This window comes from Hypanus sabinus, chromosome 10 (assembly GCF_030144855.1).
Source record: "Hypanus sabinus isolate sHypSab1 chromosome 10, sHypSab1.hap1, whole genome shotgun sequence".
Classification (NCBI taxonomy): Eukaryota; Metazoa; Chordata; class Chondrichthyes; order Myliobatiformes; family Dasyatidae; genus Hypanus; species Hypanus sabinus.
The window spans coordinates 35,937,776-35,962,369 of NC_082715.1; the positions used below are offsets into that span (position 1 = coordinate 35,937,776).

General features: G+C 39.5%; 1 protein-coding gene across 1 annotated transcript; it reads left to right on the forward strand.

The window, feature by feature from the left end:
* The first annotated feature begins 8,326 nt into the window (after positions 1-8,326).
* On the forward strand, positions 8,327-15,907 carry sox7 (SRY-box transcription factor 7). Its single transcript, XM_059981658.1, has 2 exons — positions 8,327-8,644; positions 14,634-15,907. Exons 1-2 carry the CDS (start codon positions 8,416-8,418, stop codon positions 15,488-15,490), a joined length of 1,086 nt encoding a protein of 361 aa, XP_059837641.1. The 5' UTR covers positions 8,327-8,415; the 3' UTR covers positions 15,491-15,907.
* Positions 15,908-24,594: the final 8,687 nt, after the last annotated feature.

Consider the following 24,594-nt stretch of genomic DNA (forward strand, 5'->3'; position numbering starts at 1 on the left):
GCAAGGAGAAAGGGATAAATCAGGTAACGATAGATTGGTGAACCTATCATCAATAACCAAAATTTATTGGAAGAAAATCCGAAGGATGGAATAAATCTTGGAGGGACAGGATTGATCAGAAGTAATCTGCAGTTTTGTTAAGGGATGATCCAGCTTGACAAATTTGATTGAATATTTCAAGGAGGTGACTAAATATGTGGGAGTGAGTTTGGAGATGAAGTAACCAACACAGACTTCAATACGGCCTTTGACAAGATCCCTCTTGGGAATCTAGTGCATTTGCCAAATTGAGTCTGAAATTGCTTGGTAATAAAGGGCAGCAGGTGGTGGTTGAGAGTAGTTTTTGCAATTGAATGCTTGTGGCCAATGATGTAGGTTCATAGAATTATACAGTACTTTGCAAAAGTCTTAGTCACATACATATAGTTGGGGTGCCTAAGACTTTTGCACAACCATGGCTGACAAAGGAAATTAAAGACTGCATAAAAGCCAAGGAAAGGGCATATAAGGTAGCAAAATTGAGCAGGAAGTTGGATGATTGCAGAACTTTTAAAATCCAACAAAAGGCAACTAAAAAAGTTTTAAGAAGGGAAAAGATTAAATATGATGACAAACTAGACAATACAAAGTAGGATACCAAAAGTTTTTTTTTCAGTTATATAAAGAGTAAAAGGAAGGTGAGAGATGATATTGGACCACTGGAAAATTATGCTAGTGCGGTAAAAATGGGAGACAGAAATGGCAGATGAACTTAATGGGTACTTTGCATCTGTCTTATTGTGGAAGACACTGGCTGTGTGGCAGAGATCTGTGAGTGTCAGGGAGCAGGAATGCCATTACTATTACAAAGGAAAAAGTGTGAGCCAATTTCAAATGTCTTAAGGTTGCATAGGTCATCTGGACCAGGTGGACTACATCCCATAGTCCTGAGAGAGGTTGCTGAAGAGATAGCAGATGCATTGGTCATGATCTTTCAAGAATAACTGAAGTTTGGCATGGTCCTGGAGGACTGGAAGATTGCAAATGTCACTCCGCTCTTTAAGAAAAAGGAAGGCAAAATAAAGGAAATTATAGGCCAGTTAGCCTAATTTCAGTGGTTGGGAAAGTTTTGGAGTCTATTATTAAGGACGAGGTTTCAAGGTATTTGGGACTAATGATACAATAAGTCAAAGTCAGCATGGTTTCTGTGCAGGGAGATATTTCCTGATAAAGAATATGTACACAACGCTGGAAGAACTCAGCAGGTCAGGCAGCATCCGTGAGAAAAGAGTAGCCAACGTTTCGGGCCGAGACCCTTCATCAGGAATGAAGGGTCTCGGCCCAAAACGTTGGCTACTTTTTTCTCACGGATGCTGCCTGACCTGCTGAGTTCTAGCATTGTGTACGTATTCAATCCACAGCATCTGCAGTTGTATTTTTGTGTTTTGATTCGTCTTCCCTGATAAATCTTTTAGAGCTCTTTAAGGAAGTAACAAGCAGGGTGGACAAAGGAGAGGTGGTGGATGTCATTTACTTGGATTTTCAGAAGACATTTGATAAGGTGCCACACATGAGGCTGCTTAACAAGATAAAAATCCTATGGCATTACAGCAAAAATACTGGCATGGATAGCAGGATGGTTGACAGGCAGAAGGCAGTGAGTGGGCATAAAAGGGACTTTATCTGGTTGGCTGCTGGTGGTGTTCCTCGGGGGTCAGTATTGGGATTGCTACTTTTCACATTGTTTGTCAATGATTTAGATAATGGAATTAATGGCTTTGTGGCAAAGTTTGTGGATGATACAAATATAGGTGGGGAGGTAGGTAGTGCTGAGGAAACAGGACTTAGACAAATTTGAAAAATGGGCAAAAAAGTGGCAGATGGAATAGAGTGTTGGGAAATGTATGATAATGCATTTTGGCAAAAGAAACAATAGTGTGGACTATTTAAATGAGGAAAGGGTCAAACATCAGTCGCATAGGAGTCCTCAAGCAAGACTCCCATGAGGTTGAGTCTGTGGTAAAGAAGGCAAGTGCAATGTTGCCATTTATTTCAAGGGGAATAGAATATAAAACCAAGGAGATAATGCTGAGCCTTTATAAGACACTAGTCAGGCCACAATTGGAGTATCGTCAACAGTTTTGGGCCCATATCTCACAAGGTATATGTCGTCATTGGAGACAGTCCAGAGGAGGTTCACGAGGATGTTTCCAGGAATGAAGGGGTTAGCATATGAGGAGTGTTTGGCAGCCTTGGGCCTGTACTCACTGGAATTTAGAAGAATGCATGGGGATCTCATTGAAACCTACCAAATGCTGAAAGGACTAGATAGAGTGGTTATGGAGAAGATGTTTCCTCTGGGGGGGCATCCAGAACTAGGGGGCACAGGCTCAAAATTGAGGGCCCTTTAGAACAGAAGTAAGGAGAATTTTTTTTTTAGTCAGAGGGTAGTAAATCTGCGAAATGCTTTGTCATAGACTGTGATGAAGGCTAAGTGCATGCCAAAATACAAAATATCTCACCAGGTGCAGAGTATTCTGAAGGGAGAGGGTGAACAGGCAGAAGTCTTGGAACATGTTGGTACCAATGAAATAGGTAGAAAAAGGGATGAGGTCCTGAAGAGAGAATTCAGGGAGTTGGGGAGGAAGCTGAAAAGCAGGACCTTTAGGGTAGTAATCTCAGGATTGCTGCCTGTGCCACATGCTAACGAGTGCAAGCATAGCATGATCAAGCATATTAATGCATGGCTGAGAGACTGGTGTAGTGGGCAGGGCTTTGGGTTCCTGAATCATTGGGGCCTCTTCTGGAGGAGGTACAACCCGTACAAAAAGGACGGGTTACACCTAAACCCAAAGGGGTCCAATATCCTAGCAGGCAGGTTTAATAGAGTTGTTAGGGAGGGTTCAAACTAATTTGGCAGGGGAATGGGAACCAGAGTGAAAGGGCTGAGGAAGAGGAAAGCAGAATAAATCAAAGATATCGTGCAACAGAGATTACAGAAAGAACAGGCAGGCGATGAGGCATAATCACAGCCAATGGGATGATTTACAACAGGAAGCAACAAATACTGGACTGAAGGTGTTATATTTGAATGCATGCAGCATAACGAATAAAATGGACGATCCTGAAATTCAGCTACAGATTGGAAAGTATGACGTTGTGGCCATCTCTGAAACTTGACTAAAAGACAGCTGCCATTGGGAGCTGAACGTCCAAGGATATACGGTGTATCAGAAAAATAGATCAGTAGGCAGAGGGGGTGGTGTAGCCCTGTGTATAAGAAATAATATTAAATCATTAGAAATGGATGACATAGGATTGAAAGGTGTGGAGTCTCTATGGGTTGAGTTAAGAAATGGCAAAGATAAAAGGACCCTAATGGCAGTTGTATACAGGCCTCAAACAGCAGCCGGGATGTGGATTACAAATTACAGCAGGAGATAGAAGGCGCGTCAGAAAGGGAATGTCATGATAATTGTTGAGGATTTTAACATGGAAGTGGATTGGGAAAACCAGACCAGAACTGGACTTCAAGAGAGAGAACTTGTGGAATGTCTAAGGGATGGCTTTTTAGAACAGCTTGTTGTTGAGCCCACTAGGGGATTGGCTGTGCTGGATTGGGTGTTGTGCAAAGATCCAGAGGTGATAAGAGAGCTTAAGATTAAGGAACCCTTAAGGAACAGTGATCACAATATGATCGAGTTCACTTTGAAATTTGAGAAGGAGAAACTAAATTCCAATGTGTCAGTATTTCAATGGAAAAAAGGAAATTGCAATGCATGAGAGGGAACTCGCCAAAGTTGACAGGAAAGGGACACTAGCAGGAAGGACAACAGAGCAGCAATGGCTGGAGTTTCTGTGAAAAATGAGGGAAGTGCAAGATAGATTTATTCCAAATAAGAAGAAATTTGTGAATGGAAGAAGGACACTACCGTGGCTGACAAGTGAAGTCAGAGTGAAAGTAAAAGCAGAAAAGAGGGCGTACAAGGAAGACAAAATTAGTGGGAAGATAGAGGATTGGGAAACTTTTAAAAACTTTCAGAAGGAAACTAAGAAGGTTATCAGGAAGGAAAAGATGAATTATGAAAGGAAGCTGGCGACTAATATTAAAGAAGATACTAAAAGTTTTTTTTAAGTATATAAAGGGTAAAAGAGAGTTGAGGGTAGATATAGGACCAATAGAAAATGATGCTGGAGATATTGTAATGATAGACACAGATGGTAGAGGAACTGAATGCGTAGTTTGCATCAGTCTTCACAGTAGAAGACATCTGCAGTATACTGGACATTCAAGAGTGTCAGGAAGTGAAGGTTGTGCAGTGAAAATTACGACCAAGAAGGTGCTCAGGAAGCTTAATGGTCTGAGGGTGGATACATTTTCCTGGACCTGATGAAATGCACCATCAGGTTCTGAAGGAAGTAGCTGGAGAGATTGCGGAGGCATTAACTATGATCTTTCAAGACTCGATAGATTCCGGCATTATAGTGGATGATACGTTCTTGATTAGCCAGGGCACCAAAGGGTATGGGGAGAAGGCAGGGGAGTGGGGATGGCTGGAAGAATTGGATCAGCCCGTGATTGAATGGTGGAACAGACTCGAAGGACCAAATGGCCTACTCTGCCCCTATATCTATGGTTTTACGGTCTTATATTTAAGGCGGAAGTTGATCATTTCCTGATCAGTCAGGGCATCAAAAGATATGGTGAGAAGGCAGGTGTATGGGTTTGAGTGGGATCCAGGATCAGCCATAATGCATTAGAATCCATAAGCTGAATGGCCTAATTCTGCTCCTATGTCCTAAACTCTTACGGTCCAATGCCTAACTATCCCTTCTGCCTTCCCTGGTAGTCACCCGGCTATCTATTGCCTGTACTTGTGGAGTGACCACTTAACTCAAGCTCTGGTTTGTGACATTCTCAGCTAAGATCGGTGCTAGACCCAACCTTTTTATTATGTACATTAACCTGGTTACAAATGTAGGAGGTATTTATTAGTTAGAAGATTGGTAGTGATGTTGATAGTGAGGAGAATGGTACTGAACATTTAGTATGATGTGAAGAGAATAGGCAGATGGAAATTAATCCTGAAAAATGTGAGGTGATGCATTTTGGAGGATTGATAGGATTGACAATGCACCATGGACAGAAGGATCCTCGGAAATAGTGAGGAACAGATCTAAACATTCCTGAATGGCAGATAGTATTAAGGTAGCATACAAAGTACTTGTCTTTTAGCCAAGGGATAGAAAGATAATCAGAGAGGCAAAATATCAGTTAGGTCACAGCTGGAGTATTCTGACTGCACTGGAGAGTATTCAGAGGAGATTCACCGGGGAGTTATCTTGGATGGAACATTTCACCTATGAAGAGATTGGGTTGACTTTGGAAAGATTAGGTTTTCTATCATTGAAGCATCAAAATTGAAGAGCACAGATAAGGTATATGGAATTTTCCTCCTTAGAGGATGTTTATATTTTAGAGAAAATTGGTTATGTCCTCCATTGACCCGCAGCAATTTTGATAGGTGCACCATGGAGAAGTATGCAACTACTCTGCTCACAACTGCAAGAGAGTTGTGGCTGTTGCTCAGTATATCACAAAAACTGGCGTCCACTCTCCCCAAACCCCACCCACCACCCCACAATAGACTCTGTCTGCATTTCTCACAGCCTTGGAAGGGCAAGGATATGGACTAGCTTCAATTCAAACAGGTCTAAACAGACACAATTTCATTGGCTCTTAATTCAACTTTGGAGCACCAGGATAACTGCAATACACACATCAGGCTGTGTTTATTGATTACATCTCAAAATTCAAAACCATCATCACCTCACTACTAATCAACAAACTTCAAAACTTGGGCCTCCGTACCCTGCTTTGCAACTAGATCCTTGACTTCCTCATCAGAAGACCACAGTCAGTACCGATCAGTAACAATAGCATCTTCTCACTGGTATTCAATGCAAGCACATCTCAGGGATGTGTGCTTCACCCATTGCTCTACACTCTCTACACTCAAGACTGTGTGACTAGGTATAATTCAAAATGCCATCTATAAATTTGCTGATGACACTCAGATGGCACTGAGGAGGCTCATGTGAATGAGATAGCTCAGTTGGTTGAGTGATGTTACAGCAACAATCTTGCACTCAATGTTAGCAAGACCAAGAACTGATTATAGACTTCAGGAAGGGATAGTTGAGAGAACTCACACCAATCCTCATCACTGGAAAGGATGAGCAGCTTCAAGTTCCCGAGTGTCAACATCCCAGAGGATCTACTCTGAGCACATCGGTGCAAACGTGAAGACACACCACCAGCTATACACCATTTAGGAGTTTGAGGAGATTTGGTATGTCACTAAAGACTTAGAAAATTACAATGGAATGCATTTTGACTGCATCACTGGAAGCTCCAATGCACACAATCAAAAGAAGCTGCAGAGGGTTGTAGATTCATCCAGCTTCATCATGGGCAGAATACTCCCCACCATCCAGGGCATCTTCAAAGATGGCGCCTCAAGAAGGCACCATCCATCACTGAGGAATCTCACCATCTGGGGCATGTTCTCTTCCCATTATTATCATCATGGAGGAGGTACAGGAGCCTGAAGGCCCACACTCTCCATTTTAGGAACAGTCTCTTCCTAATCACCATCAGACATCTGAATGGTCCCATGAACACGACTTCACTATCGGCTTTAGCATCATTTATTTATCTATCTTTGTGACTTATAGTATATTTTACTGTACTGTATGTCTTGTACTGTACTGCTGCCACAAAGCAACAAATTACATGGCATATGTCAAGAGATAATAAAACTGATTCTGAAAATCAAAGACTCCTCCTTCAAAGACATTCTCATTTCTTCCCCACTACATCAGCCAGAAACAACCAAATCCTGAAAGCACGTACCACTAGGTTCAAGAACAACTTCTATCCCACTATTATAAGGCTATTGAATGAACCTCTTGTACAGTAAAATGGACTCTTGACCTCAATCTACCTTGTCATGACCTTGCACCTGGCCTTGTTGTCTGTACTGTACTTTAAAACATAGAACAATACAGCACAGTAAAACTCTTCTCCTGCTCCTGCTTCTTATGTTCATAAGACCAGGCAGTATACTGGTACATCTCCTCTGAGTGCTCTCTGAGGCTTCCACAATGAAGCACCCAGAAATGAACACAATACTCAAAGAGCAATCTAACCAGTGTTTTATAAAGCTGCAACATTACCCTAGCGGCTATCGCACCATACACCTTCTTAACCACCCTATCGACTTGTACTGCATCTTTGAGGAAACTATGGATGTGAACTCAAGATCTTTCTGTTCCTCCACATGATTAAGAATCCTGCCATTAATCCTGTACTCTGCCTTCAGATTGGACTTTACAAAATGAATCACTTCATACATTTCCAATTGAACTCTGTCTGCCACTCCTTAGCCCAGCCCTGTATCCTATCAATGTTCTGTTGTAACTTATGACAACCTTCAGTGTCCACTACACCAAGAATCTTTGTGTCATCTACTTTCTATGTAACTGCATCAATAAATTAAGTAATCTGTTATTGCTTTTTCCTTGTACCACCTCGAAACATTGATGTGAAATGATTCGTATGGATGGCGTGCAAAACAATGATTTTTATTGACAATGATAAACTAAATACCAATTATAACTAGAGAACATCTGTATAAATAATAAAATTCAGGGAGGATTTGACATACAACATTTTCCACACAGAGGGTGAATGAAATCTGGAACACACTGTCTGAGGGGTGGTGGAGGCATCTATCTCACAACATTTCAATGTAGCACCTCGAATAACATAGCTGGGAAACTGAAGGTTGAATATAGTACTAAGAAATGGGATCAGTATCGCTAGACCCTTCCACTCACTATGTCCGTACTGCCCCTCTTAATTTGTACTCATCAGTTTCCGTTCTCTTTTAACTCTGTTTCTGAGAAAGTGTTTGATTTAACAGCATTTCTAAAAAAATACTATCATTCTAAATAGTAGATGAGCAACATAATTATAAACTGACATAATACTACACTTAATCCATTTAATCCACAGTTGATGCAATTTCTTAGAGGCTAAACTGATTTGTATAGATGCCGAGAGGATCAAAATATACACTCACTTTACTGGTTTGTAGTTACAGGTTTGTTGCTACGTCTGAGCTGTTTGATTGTAGAACTAGCTAAAGGGAGGAGCTTCTATTAAAACAGGCTCATGGCAATTGGTTAAAGTTGCCATCAACTGACAGTGGGAATAAATGAATCTGGGAGTCTCTCTTCCTGATTTGGGACTTGATCTCACCACCTTTACGTATCAGCATCACAGTGATTTAAACCTACTTGCTTTTTACACAAGTTTCAAAAAGTTGTACGGATTATTTTTTTTAAATCAAAGCAACCCAATCCACAGTGATGGCTACAATAGGGAGCCCATTCTCGTGGTCAGAGGGTTTGGACTCTCCTGCTGGGGAAGGCAAGCCCAGGGTTGGACTCACAGCTCACGAATCTCCAGCCAGAAACAAAGCTGAGCCACGAATCCGGAGACCCATGAATGCCTTCATGGTCTGGGCTAAGGATGAGAGGAAAAAACTTGCCATCCAGAACCCCGATTTACACAATGCAGAACTTAGCAAAATGCTGGGTAAGTATGCACAACTTAAACAATATATTATCAAACGCTAATCTTAACCAAAGCTATTTAGTGGAATTTATACAACTAACTGCATATCAATGTAATTGGGAGAAACTGCAATTTCTTTTTCAAATACTTAAAGTTATTTTAAAGACAAGACATTAACTACTCTATTTTTTAATCTCTGTAAAGATCCAAGCAAAGCAGAACATACAAATTATCATAAGAGTTTCAGATAAAATTTATTTGTAATGGAAATGAATCTGATTATCACAACAGAAAGGAAACAGTCTATCACAAAGTTTTAATTAATGGTACATCCTTTTCAACATTTTATTTATGTTTGTAAATTGAATGATGAGCTGTAATTACTTGATTACTAAATTTTACCCTTTGTATTGAAACATGTAGTGCAGGGTTTTTCAATTTAGAGGGAGCTTTTAACTGTTGGATAAAAAACTGAGCATAAAGATATTCTACCACCAAAATGTGGTCCATTAATCAAGTGTGAATGTTACCTACTGCACTGTACTTCGTTCACTTACAGATCTCATAAACAGAGGAAACAAAAACTTGAGAAAAGAGCATCTTTTAAAATTGCTTTTGTGATCAATGATCTTACAAGAACTGTAATAGGGCTGCTATTATGAATTTCTAATAATCTAGTGGTATATTTCCATCGATCTTAGAGAAGCACTGTTGAAGCTTACAGTCATTAATACTTTTGAAGCTGAGTGAATATAACATCGTTGTATTTAGTTTTAGTTAACAAAAAGCTTACTCTATAAAATTGTTAGCAAATTTAGTCTGCGAAGGATTGAATTTACTGTTGCCTCCGTCCCCGATTCTCTAGGAACAATTCTGTTGGAAACTTGATAACTTTGAATTTTCCTATTCAAATGAAGGTGAAAAGATGTCTTTTCCAGGCTGTCCTCAACCAAAATTACTTAATAGCTGAGAAAAATATCACTGTTTTGTTGTCTTGTCACAACTTTCAAATTATACTTCCACAAAGAAGCAGGTATCTAATCCTATATGCCACCCTCCAAAATTAGCCAGTTAAACAGGAAAGCTATGGAGATGATAAGTTCGTAAAAATGTAAGTAAGGCGCTAGTTTAAACAAAAAAGCCAATCTCAAATTTATTTCCACATTATTCCCTTGCTGAGATGCTTCCTGCTTTTGTGCCTGGATTGGATTTGAAGTGGATCTAAACGAGCCATGTTATCAGTCATTTAAAGACACCAAAACTTTACATTTTAATGCAAAAACATTCAGAATAATTTGCAGCAATTATCAAATTTTGTTTAATTCAATGTTCAATCAATTTTTTCATCTTGATCAAAGTGAATAAAAGATTGTCCACTAGGTGGCACCTAATTACCAGCTTCTTCAAGAATAAGCCTTCAATAAAAGAAAAAAATGAGGGAAAGGGATTTGGTGAGATGTTTGGAGGCTGTGGGAGGAGGTACAGAGGCATAGTGAGATACAGAAAGGAAATAGGCACTTCAGGCAATTAAATCCACACTAACCATTCAGCACTATTTACACTAACCTTACCTTACCCTATTTTATTCGCCCCCTGTTCCACAACTCCCACAAATTCTACTAATCACCAACCCGCTGGGAGCTATTTACAAAGGTCTAATATGTGTGGTACTATTCCTCCCACAGTCTCACATTTCAAAATGTAAAAAGAAACACTGAGAACAGAAGTTCCAGACATGCAGTAGTGTCAGTTTGTTTCAATGATAGTCCTCCTTCCTTTGAGTCAAATTTAAAGTTCAACCCAGGTTGGAACAAGATATTTACAATGAAATATCTCACAAACAAGAGAACTGTTCTAGACGAATTACTCCAGCATAGTCCAGTAGCAAAAGCATGTAAAACAAGGAAAATAAGGTTAATTAATTTTCCCCTAATTACTGGAATGGCCCAAGTTGACTGACCATTCACAATTTGTACCTTGCCAATTATATTAAATCTGGTTAAGACATAAGATACAGCTGCAAAGTGGGGTGACTGGCATGTGGGTATGCATGAACCTTTGGCAGTTGAATTCTGTACAGCTAGCTTGGAAGAGGCATTGAGGGGTGGGGGTGGTGGGAAGCATTGTGTCAAATATTCCATCAATGAATAGGAAAGAAATCTAGGTCTTGACATTTAACAGCCTAGATTTCCCCTTTGGATTTGTTATTTTAACCACTTGACCTACTTATTTTAACAAGGCTAAGGGCAGTAAAAAAGAAATAGTGATCCGAAAATCTAGGCTAACATTGCCAGCCCATGTGAATCAGCAGCTAACAAAACAGACGGGCAGCTGAAATGCATTGATAGTGTATGAGGATGTTGTGGAGACCTATCCATCTACACCCCGAATGCTGTTACCAAGAGACATTCAAGGGACAGAAGGGATGGAAAAACATTTGGAAGTTACTCCCTTGTGTCAAAGACTTCATCTAATAAGGAAAGAACATAAAAAAAAATAGAGTTTGCAAGGAAGCAAGAAACAGAAAAAAATAGATAGGGAAAAACAGGAAAAGTGAATTTAAGTATTGCTTTAAGCGAAGCAGTGACAAGAAAGCACAAATTTAAAAATGGCCAAAGTGAAGAGAGAACTTGAGTAGCATATATACCAGCAATAGATTTCAACTCTGCGAAACGTTAATGAATTGCTTGTTTGTGATTGGCACGCTGTTCTAGAATTGGCCACAGTTGTACGTTGCTATCTTATTTCTTCTTTTAAGATAACAATGGGTTATATATTAGAGAAATGATCCGAGAAAGGATCTGAACAAGTTCAAACAATTAATATTAGTGTTTCGAGTAAAAAAAAACAGTGGCAGTGATCACGTTTATTTGTATTCTGAATGTTTGTTTCTATTCTGAACCAATAAATGCTTATTGGATTCTCTCTGAGGATCCTAGTGTGCTAGTCTTACTACCAAAGTCCCCCTTCTGTAATGAACACAAAAAATACCCTAAGATAGGTAATCAGGGACCAAACAGCCTGCAAAAGGTTTCATACACTTGCCAAGAGGAGGTCATACTGTACTGAAAATGGGTGTATTAAAATATAAAGAGTTAGGATTTCATTCAGAATGAAGGTTGTGGATCAGCTGCCTTCCTTAACGTAAATTACAAAAGCTGATTCAACTGACCTTTCAGCCACATTTTAATTATATTATGTTTATATTAAGTGCAACCTGCATTCCTTGTACCTCTTCCAGCAATTTGATCTTGGCTCTTACTACCTGATAGTTATTAATAAAGAGCAATCTTAAATCAGTATTAGTTCATTCTCATGACATAGAGACACTTTTGTTATTCCCTTCTATATAAGAGTTCCAACAGGATCCAAAAGTTATCAAAGGGTACGTTGGAAGCCCATATAAGAACAGGACGTTCCTCTGCAGAAATTATTTTTAGACCTGACTAACCCTCCTTCCCACTGTTGTTTGAATTTAAGAGTCATTAACCACAACTTATATAATCTAATTCGCTATTTGAAATGTGTGTGAATACTCCAACGTAAATTGCAAATGTTCCTCTATTTATGAGGGCTTAATTAATTTACATCCTATTGTGTAATCGATATTTTAAAACATAACCTTAAGGAAATAGTGGAACAGTTTATCGCGACCAGCTTTTAGAACATAGGACGTAGACATCTACAGCACGTTACAGGCCCTTCGGCCCACAATGTTGTGCCGACTATATAACCTACTCTAGAAACTGCCTAGAATTTCCCTACCGCATAGCCCTCTATTTTTCTAAGCTCCACTTACCTATCTAAGAGCCTCTTAAAAGACCCTATTGTATCCGCCTCTACCACTGTCGCTGGCAGTGCATTCCACACACCCACCACTCTCTGTGTGAGAAAAGTGTTTTAAATCTAAAAATGATAAAACTCATGAATTACTATATTCCAAAAGTACCCCAGTGTAAACTTAATTTAAACCACGAATAAATAAAATATAAAAATTGTACAAGGAAAACTAATATTGAGTTGAAAATGGTATTTTCCAAGCAGCAGTTTAGCTTTATAAATTTATATATCCCTTTGCATTCAGCTTCTGAACGTGTATTAATTACTCCTGCCCATGTCCATGTTCAGATGCCCAAGATGAAACAAGCAGTTCATACTATGAATAAATTCACTTTCAGTGACTTTAAGGTAGCAGACAATGTTAGAGGATGAACATTTCATACTCAGAGGTCATGAAGATGAATATCCCATAACATTTTTTCAATTTTTATGGTATGAAAGGCTGTGAAATCAACTTATTTATGGATCAAGAATGTAAGGTTTTGTTCAACAGAAGTAGGAATTTAAATTTCATTTATTCTGAGCGCAGGGAAAAGGCACATCAACCGCAGGCAATTTTCTTCATCTAGTCTAAGCCCATTTTTTGCTCTTACCCCCATGTCTCTTGCGTTTTTTTCCAAAAAGCCATCTAAAGCAATTTTTGAACTCGGTATCTATAATTACAGTGAAAAATCTACTCGCATACCTCACTTTGGTCTTTCTCTTCTTTGTTTTCCATAATCCAGTCATTACTAACCCACTCATTTTACACACAGTACACATATATATAATAATGTCTATTCTCCCGGCACACACTCATGTCATTTATTTTACCACATTCGTTCCAATCTGCTCTCCATCTCCTTATCCATATAGCAACAAATAATAATTCAAACAGAATAACGTGATTGACAAATGCAACGTTATGATCCTATTAGCTCATTAAAGAAAATAAAAAAGTTATTCTTTTTTCTAGATTACAAAGTGAGTATCTTCAGAAATCTATACTTAAAACTTTTGAGACTAGTGATGCAGAAATGGGTAAAGGATTAATTATTTTGCATCAAGAATCTAAATAAATTTGATGTAACTGAAAAATCATTGAATAAAACCCTATGAGGTCTGGTCAGTGGCCTATCGGAAGAAATGACCAAGATCTTGGCAAAAGATTTATGATGTTATTTATCTAATAATTCATCACCAGTGCTATCATACAACTACTTAGCAAAGGTAGCTCTGATCAAACATTCGTCAACAGTTTGAAAAGGATTTAATCCTGTTACTTGGGAAAGACTTAATTCTCATGGTCTGGAAGGATAATGGTATCTTGTCCATCTATAAATGAAAACTGGCAATACAAAGAAGATACAAATTAAACGTTGAACTTCGTCAGTTAAACAAAATTCAGTGTTTCTTGAATATGCTTAGGTATTTTAAATCCTTTGTAAACATGGACACCGAGAAATGTCTTTTTTTCCAGATGGTCTAAGTTGGTCCCAGCTAAGGTTAACATAAAAAAGATACAAGTCATCAACACATCTGTGTAGTCTTGAATTAAGATCGGGAATGGGTTTTGCTGAAAGGATGTTCATACCCAGGTAGTCTGTCCATATTCACGATTCAATGACATGCATATCTTTGCCTCCTGAACAAGAAGCCTTGCTGACATATACTGTATATTCAGGAGTGGAAGGGTGAAATGGTGGTAAGGTGTATGCCGATGGAGGCATGGCAATAATGTCATTGAGAGAGATTTGAAATAATTGATCTTGTGTCAAATGAAAATGAAAACTGTACAGTCAAGGTCAATCCAGAATGTGGGACTCCACTAATTTTTCTGGTGAGTAATTCCTTTTGGAAGGTTTCATTATCCAATGGTTTCCCAACAATAAACATTATTTGAAACACTGAATATACTAAATGCTGCATTTTAAAATTATTTTCTTATATTCTTATTATACAGAAGGCAGTTTAGCTTCCTTTGGTCATATGATGAGTTAATTTTATCTCTAACAATGCATTAATATTTATTCTTCATAAACAAATATACCTATATTTTATGGCAAAATATTAACTACATAAATTTAGCTTTGATTAGCAAAGTGAAGTTAGAAGGATTTATTATTTGGTTATGAATCACAAATAAATATGATTGTGCTACATCTGATTTAAGCCCTGCAATACATTCTAGGCAAATCATGGAAAGCCCTCACTCCTTCACAGAAACGACCTTTCGTCGAAGAAGCTGAAAGATTACGAGTGCAGCACATGCAAGATCATCCCAATTACAAATACAGGCCTCGGAGGAAAAAACAGATCAAACGACTGTGCAAACGTGTGGACCCCAGCTTCCTGCTCAACAACTTCCCCCACGATCAGACTCCCGTTCACAGTGGAAGAATTTGTAGGGGGCCTCTGGAGGAGGAAGAGGATAAAGGCTATCTAGCAACCTCGAGACTTCCTGCAATCAGCAGATTCAGGGATGCACAGAGCACAAAGAATAACTTCGACAACTATGGGCTACCCACACCCGAGATGTCCCCTCTAGACGTAGTGGATGCTGATCACAGTTTCTTCCCAGCTCCGTGTACGGAAGATTCTCCTTCTCAGATGAATGGAGTGATCTATCAGTCAGAATACAGCCAAAGCCCCATTCAATGTGGAAATCTCAATCAGATCTCTATCCCCCAAAACAGATCTCCCATCATGCACCCTTCAGTCAGCCACCCTCCGCCGCCTCCTTATTATAACCGAATGCAACATCCAGCCTTCCAGCCCATGAATTCAAGCACTTCAGTCCACCTTTCTCCCCCACGGGACCACCATCACCTAGATAACCTGGAGCACATCAGCCAGGCTGAGCTGTTGGGGGAAGTGGACCGCAATGAGTTTGATCAATATTTGAACACCTCCAGTCAACTGCATCAAGCAGGGATGGTAATGAGTTCACATTTACATGATGTGAGTCCATCGGGAGGCACAAGTTCAGAGAGGAGTCTAATTTCAGTCTTAGCTGATGCTACTGCAGCATATTATAATGGCTCCTAGTCCCAATATTAATGCACTAGAACTTTACTGGCCAATAACAGTATTACTTACAAAGATCTTTGGAATGGAAATATCCTCAGGGTTTTCAAATGAACCAGTAATAACTTTCATAAATGAAAAACAACCAAAATATTTATGCTGGTTTGAAATCATTTTTGTTTGTAAGGTGAAATATGAAACTGATAAAGTACTTTAACTATTTGCTTTCCAAACTTTAGTCTGATATGTTTGTGCTTGTAAAGAGCTTGCAAAATGTGTTTAAGAATCCAATGACTGTTTCATTTTTTTTATTCCAGTTGGTTATTGTAAGCCTTGTGATTTCAATTGTTTGCAAACTGTTTTACTGGTTTGAGAAATTTTAAGTGATTAGAATTATTACTGAATAAATCACAAATTATGCTTCCAATAAATGTTTTATCAAAATGTAATTGCAGTTTCATGAATGTTTAACAATTTTAAAAGTTGAATTGTAAAATTGCAACACCAATAAAAGCTATTCAGCCCAAAATGCCAGAGCTAGCTCCTGATAGAACAATCCCATCTGACACATTCCCTTTGGCCCATCTTGTACAAGCTGACTAAGTTGCCTACCTGAGCTGGTCACATTTGTTGGTCTTCTCCCACAACCTTACAAATTAGCTTCTCTCCATATTTCTCTCCATAGAATTGACTATACATGCAGTCAATTCCAGATCAAAGAGTATGTAAACATACTGTATGTTTACATTGTACATTTTAAATCCAAATAAAAAGTTGTCCAGATTTGGTCAAATTTAATATTCTGGAAACAGCATGACTACTTAGGATTTGTAAAGTATTCACTGTGGCCCAGTGATTGCAGTCAGCTTTGAAAGACCAACAAAATAAGACCATAAGACACTGGAGCAGAGTTAGGTCATCAGGCCCATCGATTCTGTTCCCCCATTCCATCGTGACTGATGCATTACCTCTCCTAATCCCACTCTCCTGCCTTCTCCCCCGTAACTTTGATGCACTGATTAATCAAAAAGGTTGAAACCTCCTGTCATTGGTCACATTGTTCAGCTTGAGATGGTCCATTGCCAGACATCTCTTGGGATTCTTGTACATGTGCTCAGTAATGGGCATCATTGTTATGACATTAATGAGCTCTTGTAGCTCTCTCTGGTAACTCACGTTCCAGCCTCCTGAACTGCATTCTCCCTATACAGGAAGCCATATTGATATCATATACTATATATATATATATATATATATATATATATATATATGAAAACAACACATCCTCCCAAACATTACCAAGACTGAGTTAAGAAAATTAGATAGATAGAGTAAAGGTTGACAACGTGAACTACAAATCCAATTGGGAACATTTGAAATTGAGTGAGATGGGGTGGAAAACAGAAGAATAGTAAGAGCAGGGACAAATCTAATATGTTCATTAGTTTGCAATGAACTGTTCCACCACCTATCCTCCGAAAAAAGATGGGCAAAGCAAGTACTCAATGATATTCACAAACAAGAGAAAATCTTCAGATGCTGGATAGTGATAATTAAGTCCATTGGGCCTAAAACCATTACAACATTGCAAATCCTGGTATGAGCAGGATTGTCAGCAATGGCACCTCAATGTGATCACCAGGTTCAGTTTTTGCAAGTTCTATTTTGTCTCAAGGTGATTGTTGTAAATGCTGGCTGGTATAATGTGCTATATCAGGCTGGCTCCACTCTCCATTTAGAAGTTAGCTGCTGGTTACCTTTCATCATACATGCCCTTTGGAGTTGCCCAGTATTATTTTTTTGGTCTGGAATAGTTATTACATACTTCACAATAAGACCGTCAAATGTAAAGGCAAGAATAAGCTATACAAGCTCAACAGCCTTTTTCAACATTCATTATAGTCATGGCAAAACCAAAATTCCTCGTCAGCTTTCCTGTCCTTTACCCAATTGCCCTTGAACTGCCTGATTAGAAATGTATCTCAACCTTAAATATATCCAAAGACTTTTTGGTCTTACAGCTCTCTGTGTCAAGGAGTCCCAAAGACTCACAACCCCTTAAAATAAACCCTCCTTCCTGTCAGTATTAAATGAGTATTTCTTTAATCTGATTCCATGCCCTCCAGTTTTAAAACCCTCTCATGCAAACAAACATCTTCAAGGCACATCATGCATCAGAACCCTCTAATCCATTAGTGGCACTGCTTTCTGCAGTTTTTCTCTATTTACATAGTATGGTTCTTTAGTTCATCCTTCCAAACTTGACATTTTCTCCTGGAGAGGTCACATTCCTAGAAAACTGTCCACATTGTGATTCTTCGTAATGTATAACACTGTTTTCATTGACTTCCATGTTATAAGCAGAGGTACACTCCTATGGGATTTTTTTACTCTTATAGACGATGAGAAAGCGACCTACTACCATTATTTGACAGCTGAGGCCAACATTAGGCTTGGGATGAGCAAGGGATATGTGAAAGAAACATTTATTTTGTCTATTTTAATTTTAGTCTCTCAATACTGTATATGATACTGTATACTCAATATATGATTTGGATATGATGCACGATGCCAAGTATTACCAAGCCCCTCCTTTGCCACGCCCTTGCCTGTCCTAGGACAGCCGAAGAGACACCTCAGAGTGAAGTTCAATTGCATTTAGCTTTTTGCCCACCTACGATCTTAACAACAAATTTTATTCCACTTCTCTAATTTTTGGCTGACAATTTGTGAGGGCAAATTTCCATTACGTAAACAGCCACCATGTGAGGGTTGCCCTATTCGCCCAATTGCCAGCTTATTTCTCTTTAAACTTAGCCTTGTTAAGCTGCTTGTATCCTCCTCACAACTTAGCTTCTCACCTATTTTTATTTTGTCTGGTTACTCATTATTTCCCACTTTCCTCCAAATCATAAATATATATTGTAAACTGTCAAGGACCCAACACGTACCCCTGTGGTAAATTCACTGGTCACAGGAAAATGAATTCCTTGTCTGTGCCCGCTGTTTCTTGCTTATTAGCCAACCCTCTATCCCATAACTATGTTACCTCCAACACCATGGTCTTTTATCTTGTGACTTAACCTTTTATGAAGCACCTCCTAGATGTCCAAATACATTTCATCCACTGGCTCCAATCTATCCACCCTTGTTAAGATTTCCTTGAAGTATCCTGATAAAACTTTGCCAAATGCCTTTCTCTTTTATGCTGACTTAGCTTGATAGAATTACGATTTCCCAAATGTCATTTGTTATTTCCTTAATATGGATTATAATACTTTGCCCAATCTTTTTCCTGCCTTTGCCTGATTCTGAATTTATCCCAGTTTTCAAGATCATAAGATACATGAGCAGAATTAGGCCATTTGGCCCATCGAGTCTGCTCTGCCAATTCATCATGGCTGATCCAATTTTCCTCTCAACCCCAATCTTCAACATTTTGCCTATATTCCTTCCTGCCTGACCAATGAAGAATCTATCACCCTTTGCCTTAAACATATATAAAGTCTTGGCATCCACAGCTGGCTGTGGCAAAGAATTCCACAGATTTATCACTCTCTGGCTAAAGAAATTCTGAGGCTATGTCCTCTGGTCTTAGACTCTCCCATCATAGAAAACGTCTTCTCCACATTCACTCTATCGAGGACTTTCACCATGTAATAAGTTTCAATTAAGTCCTTCCTCATTTTTCTGAATAGTGAATACAGGCCCACAGCCATCAAACCCTCTTCTTACAACAAGCCATTCAATCTTGGAATCATTTCTGTGAACCTCCTTCGAACCCTCACCAGCTTCAGTACATTGTTTCTAAGATAAGGGGCCAAAAGTTGCTCACAATACTCCAAGTGAGGCCTCACCTGTGCTTTATGCCACTTCTTCCTTCTGTAGCCTCTGTACTTCCTCAAAACTACCTGCCCTTCCACTTATCTTCATATTGTCTGCAATATGAAGACGACAGCAAAGCCTTTGACATATAATATAAAAAGATGTGGTCCCAACAAAGATCCCTGTGGAACACTAGAGATCACAGGGAGCCAATCAGAAAAGACTTCCTTTAGTCCCACACTGCCTCCTGCCAATCAGCCACAGCTTTATCTATGCTAGAATCTTTCCTGTAATACCATAGGCTCATTGCTCGTTAAGCAACCTCATGTGTGGCACCCTGTCAAATGCCTTATAAAAATCCAAGTACATTGCATCAACCGACTCTCCTTTGTCTATCATGCTTGTTAATTCTTCAAAGTATTCCAACAGATTTGTCAGGCAAGATTTTCCCGTGAGGAAACCGTGCTGACTTTGGCCTATTTTATCATGTGCCTCCAAGTACCCTAAGATCTCTTCCTTAATAATTGACTTCAACAGCTTCCCAACCACTGAGGTCAAATTAACTGGCCTATAATTTTCTTTCTTCTGCTTCTTTCCCTTCTTGAAGAGTGGAGTGACATTTGCAATTTTCCAGACTTCCAGAATCACTACAGATTCTAGTGATTATTGAAAGATCATTACTAATACCCCACAATCTCTTCAGCCACCTTTTTTAGAAACCTGGGGTGTAGAACATCTGGTCCAGGTAATTATCAAACTCGAGACCTTTCAGTTTCCCAAGAACCTTTTCTCAAGTAATGGTAACTTCACACACTTTATGACCCCTGACATCTAGAATTTCCATCATACTGCTAGTGTCTTCCACAATGAAGACTGATGCAAAATACTGATTCAGTTCATCCACCATTTCCTTGTCCCCCGTTACTACCTCTGCAGCACTGTTGGCAGTCTGATATCCACTCCCACTCATCTTTTATACTTTACCTATCTGAAGAAACTTTTTGTATCCTCCTTAATCTTCAATATTACTGACTAGCTTACTTTTATATTCCATCTTTACCTTCTTAATGATCTTCAAATCTATTGCCAACCTTTGCCTTCATATATATTTTCTTTCCCAGCCAATTACTCTGTGACATCCTTGGCTACCCATGGTTAATTCTCCTCTCCATTACAATCTTTCTTCCTAATTGGAGTACGCTTTTGCTCAGTGTCATAAATTACCTCAAGTATTTGCCACCACTTGCCTGCCACTCCTGCCAATCCTCTCTAGCCAACTCCATCCTCATTCTATTGTATTTTCTCTTGTTTAAATAAAACATGGATGTTTCTAACCCAAGAGTTCATCTCGCTCAAACTTACAGACATTATTATTGCTATATAATGTTAAAGGTGTTTCCACAATGTAACCTGCATCATGGGCACTAGTGCCCCCATCACTCAGGACTTGCCCTCTTCTCATACCTTCCTTCAGTGAAGAGGTACAGGAGTCTAAAGGCACACCCTCAATGATTCAGGAACAGCTCCTTCCCCTCTGCCATCTGATTTCTGAATTGACATTGAACCCATGAACACTTCCTTACTACATTTTAATTATAATGTATTGCAATGTGCTGCTGCTGCATGCCACGTTTCCTGACGTATGACAGTGATATTAAACCTGATTCTGACTCTGAGGTGAAGTATTTTTACACTTACACTATTTGTATATTTTCATAAATCAATAAATTTATAATCCAATGTTCCTGCAGCAAAAGAAATTGTAAAACCACATCACACACGCAGTTCCAGCATTAATCCCTCACTCTTCTGGCATGAACTCCAGTCTTTCGGTGTTATCCCAGCAGGCTTTTAGTAAGAACAAGATAATTTCAAAGGACCCAAGCAGATACCCGGTTTGACAATATATATATCACAAGCAGAGACTCAGGCACCTTCACAAGGGGTTAAGAAGTTGCCCGATTCCATTTGTTGCACCTTCATGAAATCTCTGCTCAGCGTACTGTGGAATGAGTTCAAATGAATGATTGTTTTCAAAAGCCATTTCCTTGGCCTCAATTTCCAGGTGGGCTCCACTTACTCCCAACTGGAAAACAGAAAGCCCAGTCTGTTTCCACAAGAAAACGCCAGCAAATTGCCTAACACCCAAATGAGAACTGGGAAATCTATAGCACAGTGATTCTCTGTACTAATTCCATGCTTTACTCAGCCTTGCACCAAACCTCTGCCATTAATAGGTTTACAGGTTTCCCTTGGAAATCCTGCAAATGTCAGGTAGTTAGCTGGACTGAGCCTCTGATGTATGTTCTTGAAGTTCTGCCAGTTTCTCACTGGTATCTAACAGAATCCCTGAGGCTTCTGCATCAAAGCCAAAATAAACAGCTCCACAGCTCTGCCCTTGTCTCCAAGCAAACAAATAATGGAGAAGACGTTAAAGCTGTGTACACATTAGTATTCAGATGCTTGTTATTAGAACCTTATGGTTCAATATTAAAATCTTTCCCTATTTCAATTGTACATTGCTTTGTTGAAATTCATCATTTAAACTTTGACAGTTTTGCAACTGAATTATAAATGTACATAATAAGTATCAATTGAGAAAATACTTTATTTCTGAATTAGCACAGACTAATGCAATCTAAAATCAGTTCTCAGAACCAAATTGTACTGAGTTCTGAGTCACTGAACATAAAGGAATCTGATCAACTAAGCATGTCAAAATTCTGTTTTCCCAAGTTTGGGAATTAGGTTCTGAAGCTGGCGGAAGTGGACAAAGTTCTGTTTCCTGCCTGATAACACAGCCTCTACCCTCAAATACCTCCCCATCAGGATGTTTGTAGTTATTTTACTAGAGTCACCAGACTGAGGAACGGACATTTGTTGATGTCAGTCTGGGGAAAAAATTCACTGATTAACATCATCTGGGACCTAGTGACCTACGAGAAGACTTGCAAGATCTTGTTTCTTAACAAACAGATTTGAAGGCCAATTGATGTTAGAGATGAGGGGAAAAAAAATCAACTGCTTCTCATGTCAGCTACAGAATTGAAACGGTAAAATGATCCTTTCTTTCACTGGCATCATCCCAAATTGATGTAATGCATTTCATATTATTGAACACCCTTAAGCACAACACGTCAGCTTTATCAAACAAAAATTGACACCTAGGCACATCAGGTGATATTAAGAAGAGGATAACCAAGATGAGCAAACTGACAGGGGATTTGAGGTTTGGCTTAAAGAAGAAAAGCGGGCTGGAAAGTTAGAGAAAGAATTCTGGAGATTCAGAGGTGTCACTACAAAGGTACATCCTGCTCACATATATAGGTGTGTGCATGCTGGGGACCTTACCAATGTGGGGTTGAGGACAAAGGTAAGGCATTCCAGGATTGACAGCTCCACCATTCCTCCAGGAAGAGAAGGGACACTGTAGGCATTTGAAGACAGATATCCAGCAGGAAAGCTGTATTGTAATGAAGAGATTCAGTGTAGAAAGAGGGCAGAAGGCTCAGTAGCCATGACATCCCTGGGTTCTTTAGGATAATCAAGGATATCTACAAAGCAAATGTAGATGAAAAGAGGCAGTCAATGTTTACTAAAAGGAATGCTTTGAAGCCATCTTCAGCCATGCCTAGCCTTCATGTGAGCACTCTTGACTACCACATAGTCCATTTGGTTAAGTCTTGTTCCCACTCTTAAGAATAAGAAAATATTCTAACTCAAAGAAATCAAGATGTCATTAGCAGATGATATCCCCACAGGAATTTAAAAACTGGCTAAGGAAGAGCTTCAGTCATCAGAATCCAGTTTTATTGTCCATATCTTTGAAAAGGAGGACATACCAGGGGTTCTTGGAGATACCTTAGTCATGACTAACAAAATAGAGAAAGACAAGTTTCAGCATGGTAAATACTGAGGGATCTCCTATCTGCCAGTCACCGGGAATGTTATTGCCAGGGTCCTGCTGAATCACCCCCTGTCAATGCTGCTGCCCAAATCACAGAGTAGATTCCATTATCTGCAAGGCAGATGGTGTGACAATTCAATGCAAAGTGCAGAGAACAGCAACAGTGTCTATTTTTGACGCCACCCAAGTCTTTTGACGACCTCTTCTAATTTGGTGGCCGCAGAAGCTCATCTGCAACCAAATAGCATGCAAGTTATGATTCCAATCAATGGGTTAACAACACAGCCAACCTCAGTGAACACCACAGTCAGACAAAGCTGTGCTGTTCCCTGACACAGTTAACAACTGTTCTCACTCTAATCCTGCCCTTCAGCTCCAACAAAATTCCTGTAAAACTGGAACTAATCTTATTGAGAAACTATTCACTGAATACACTGTAGAAGAAATGAACCAGAACCTCAGCAGTGAGCTGCTGAATGCAGACTCTTGTGTCCATAGGTGTTTAAAGACTGAAATCACTGCAGGCAGCTTAAGTGCTACACCTGCTCAAACACCTCCACCCTCACATCCATTCAGGGCTCCAAACAGTCCTTTTAGGTGAGGTAACACTTCACTTGTGAACCCTATGGGGTCATCTATTGTATCCAATGCTCCCAATGCAGCTTCCTTTACATTGGTGAGACCCATTATAAACTGGGGGACCACTTTGTTGTGCACCTCCGCTCCATCTACCAGAACAGTGGTGGCCAGTTTCATTTCTATTTCCATGCCTGTTCTGACACGGCGGTCCAGGACCAAGGTGAGGCCTTATATGCCTTATATGCTGTCTGTGTAGCCTCCAACCTGATGGAATGAATATCGATTTCTCCTTTAGTAAAACCCCTCCTCCTTTTCTTTCTCCTATGGTCCACTCTCCTTTCCTATCAGATTCCTTCCTCTCCGGCCCTTGACCCACCTGGCTTCACCTATCACTTTCCAGCTAGAATCCTTCCCCTCTCGCCCCCACCTTGTTATTCTGGCATCTCCCCCCTTCCTTCTCAGTCCTGAAGAAGGGTCTCAGCCCAAAACAATGACTGTTTACTCATTTCCATGGATGCTGCCTGACCTGCTGAGTTCCTCCAGCACTTTGTGTGTGTTGATTGAAGACATTCCCTGAAAGGAAGGACCTTACATTTAACATCATCAAGACAAAAGTAACAGTGCTGTACAGAAGTGGAACAGGGCCTTCATCCCACCATGATCAAGTGAACTCAACTCCTCTCTACTCCAAAGAAACTAAACCCTCCCTACCAAGACACTCATTATAATTGCAACACCCCATCCGGGCATCACCAAGTCAATCTTCTTTGCACCCACTCCAGTCTAATAATGTCCTCCCTGTAGTATGTTGCCT

What these genes read in the sequence shown, in the direction of transcription:
- sox7 (XM_059981658.1), top strand. Translation starts at nt 8,416, where the DNA reads ATGGCTACAATAGGGAGCCCATTCTCGTGGTCAGAGGGTTTGGACTCT. An exon ending in AGAACTTAGCAAAATGCTGG is followed by an intron (nt 8,645 to 14,633) that starts GTAAGTATGCAC and finishes AATACATTCTAG; the next exon opens with GCAAATCATGGAAAGCCCTC.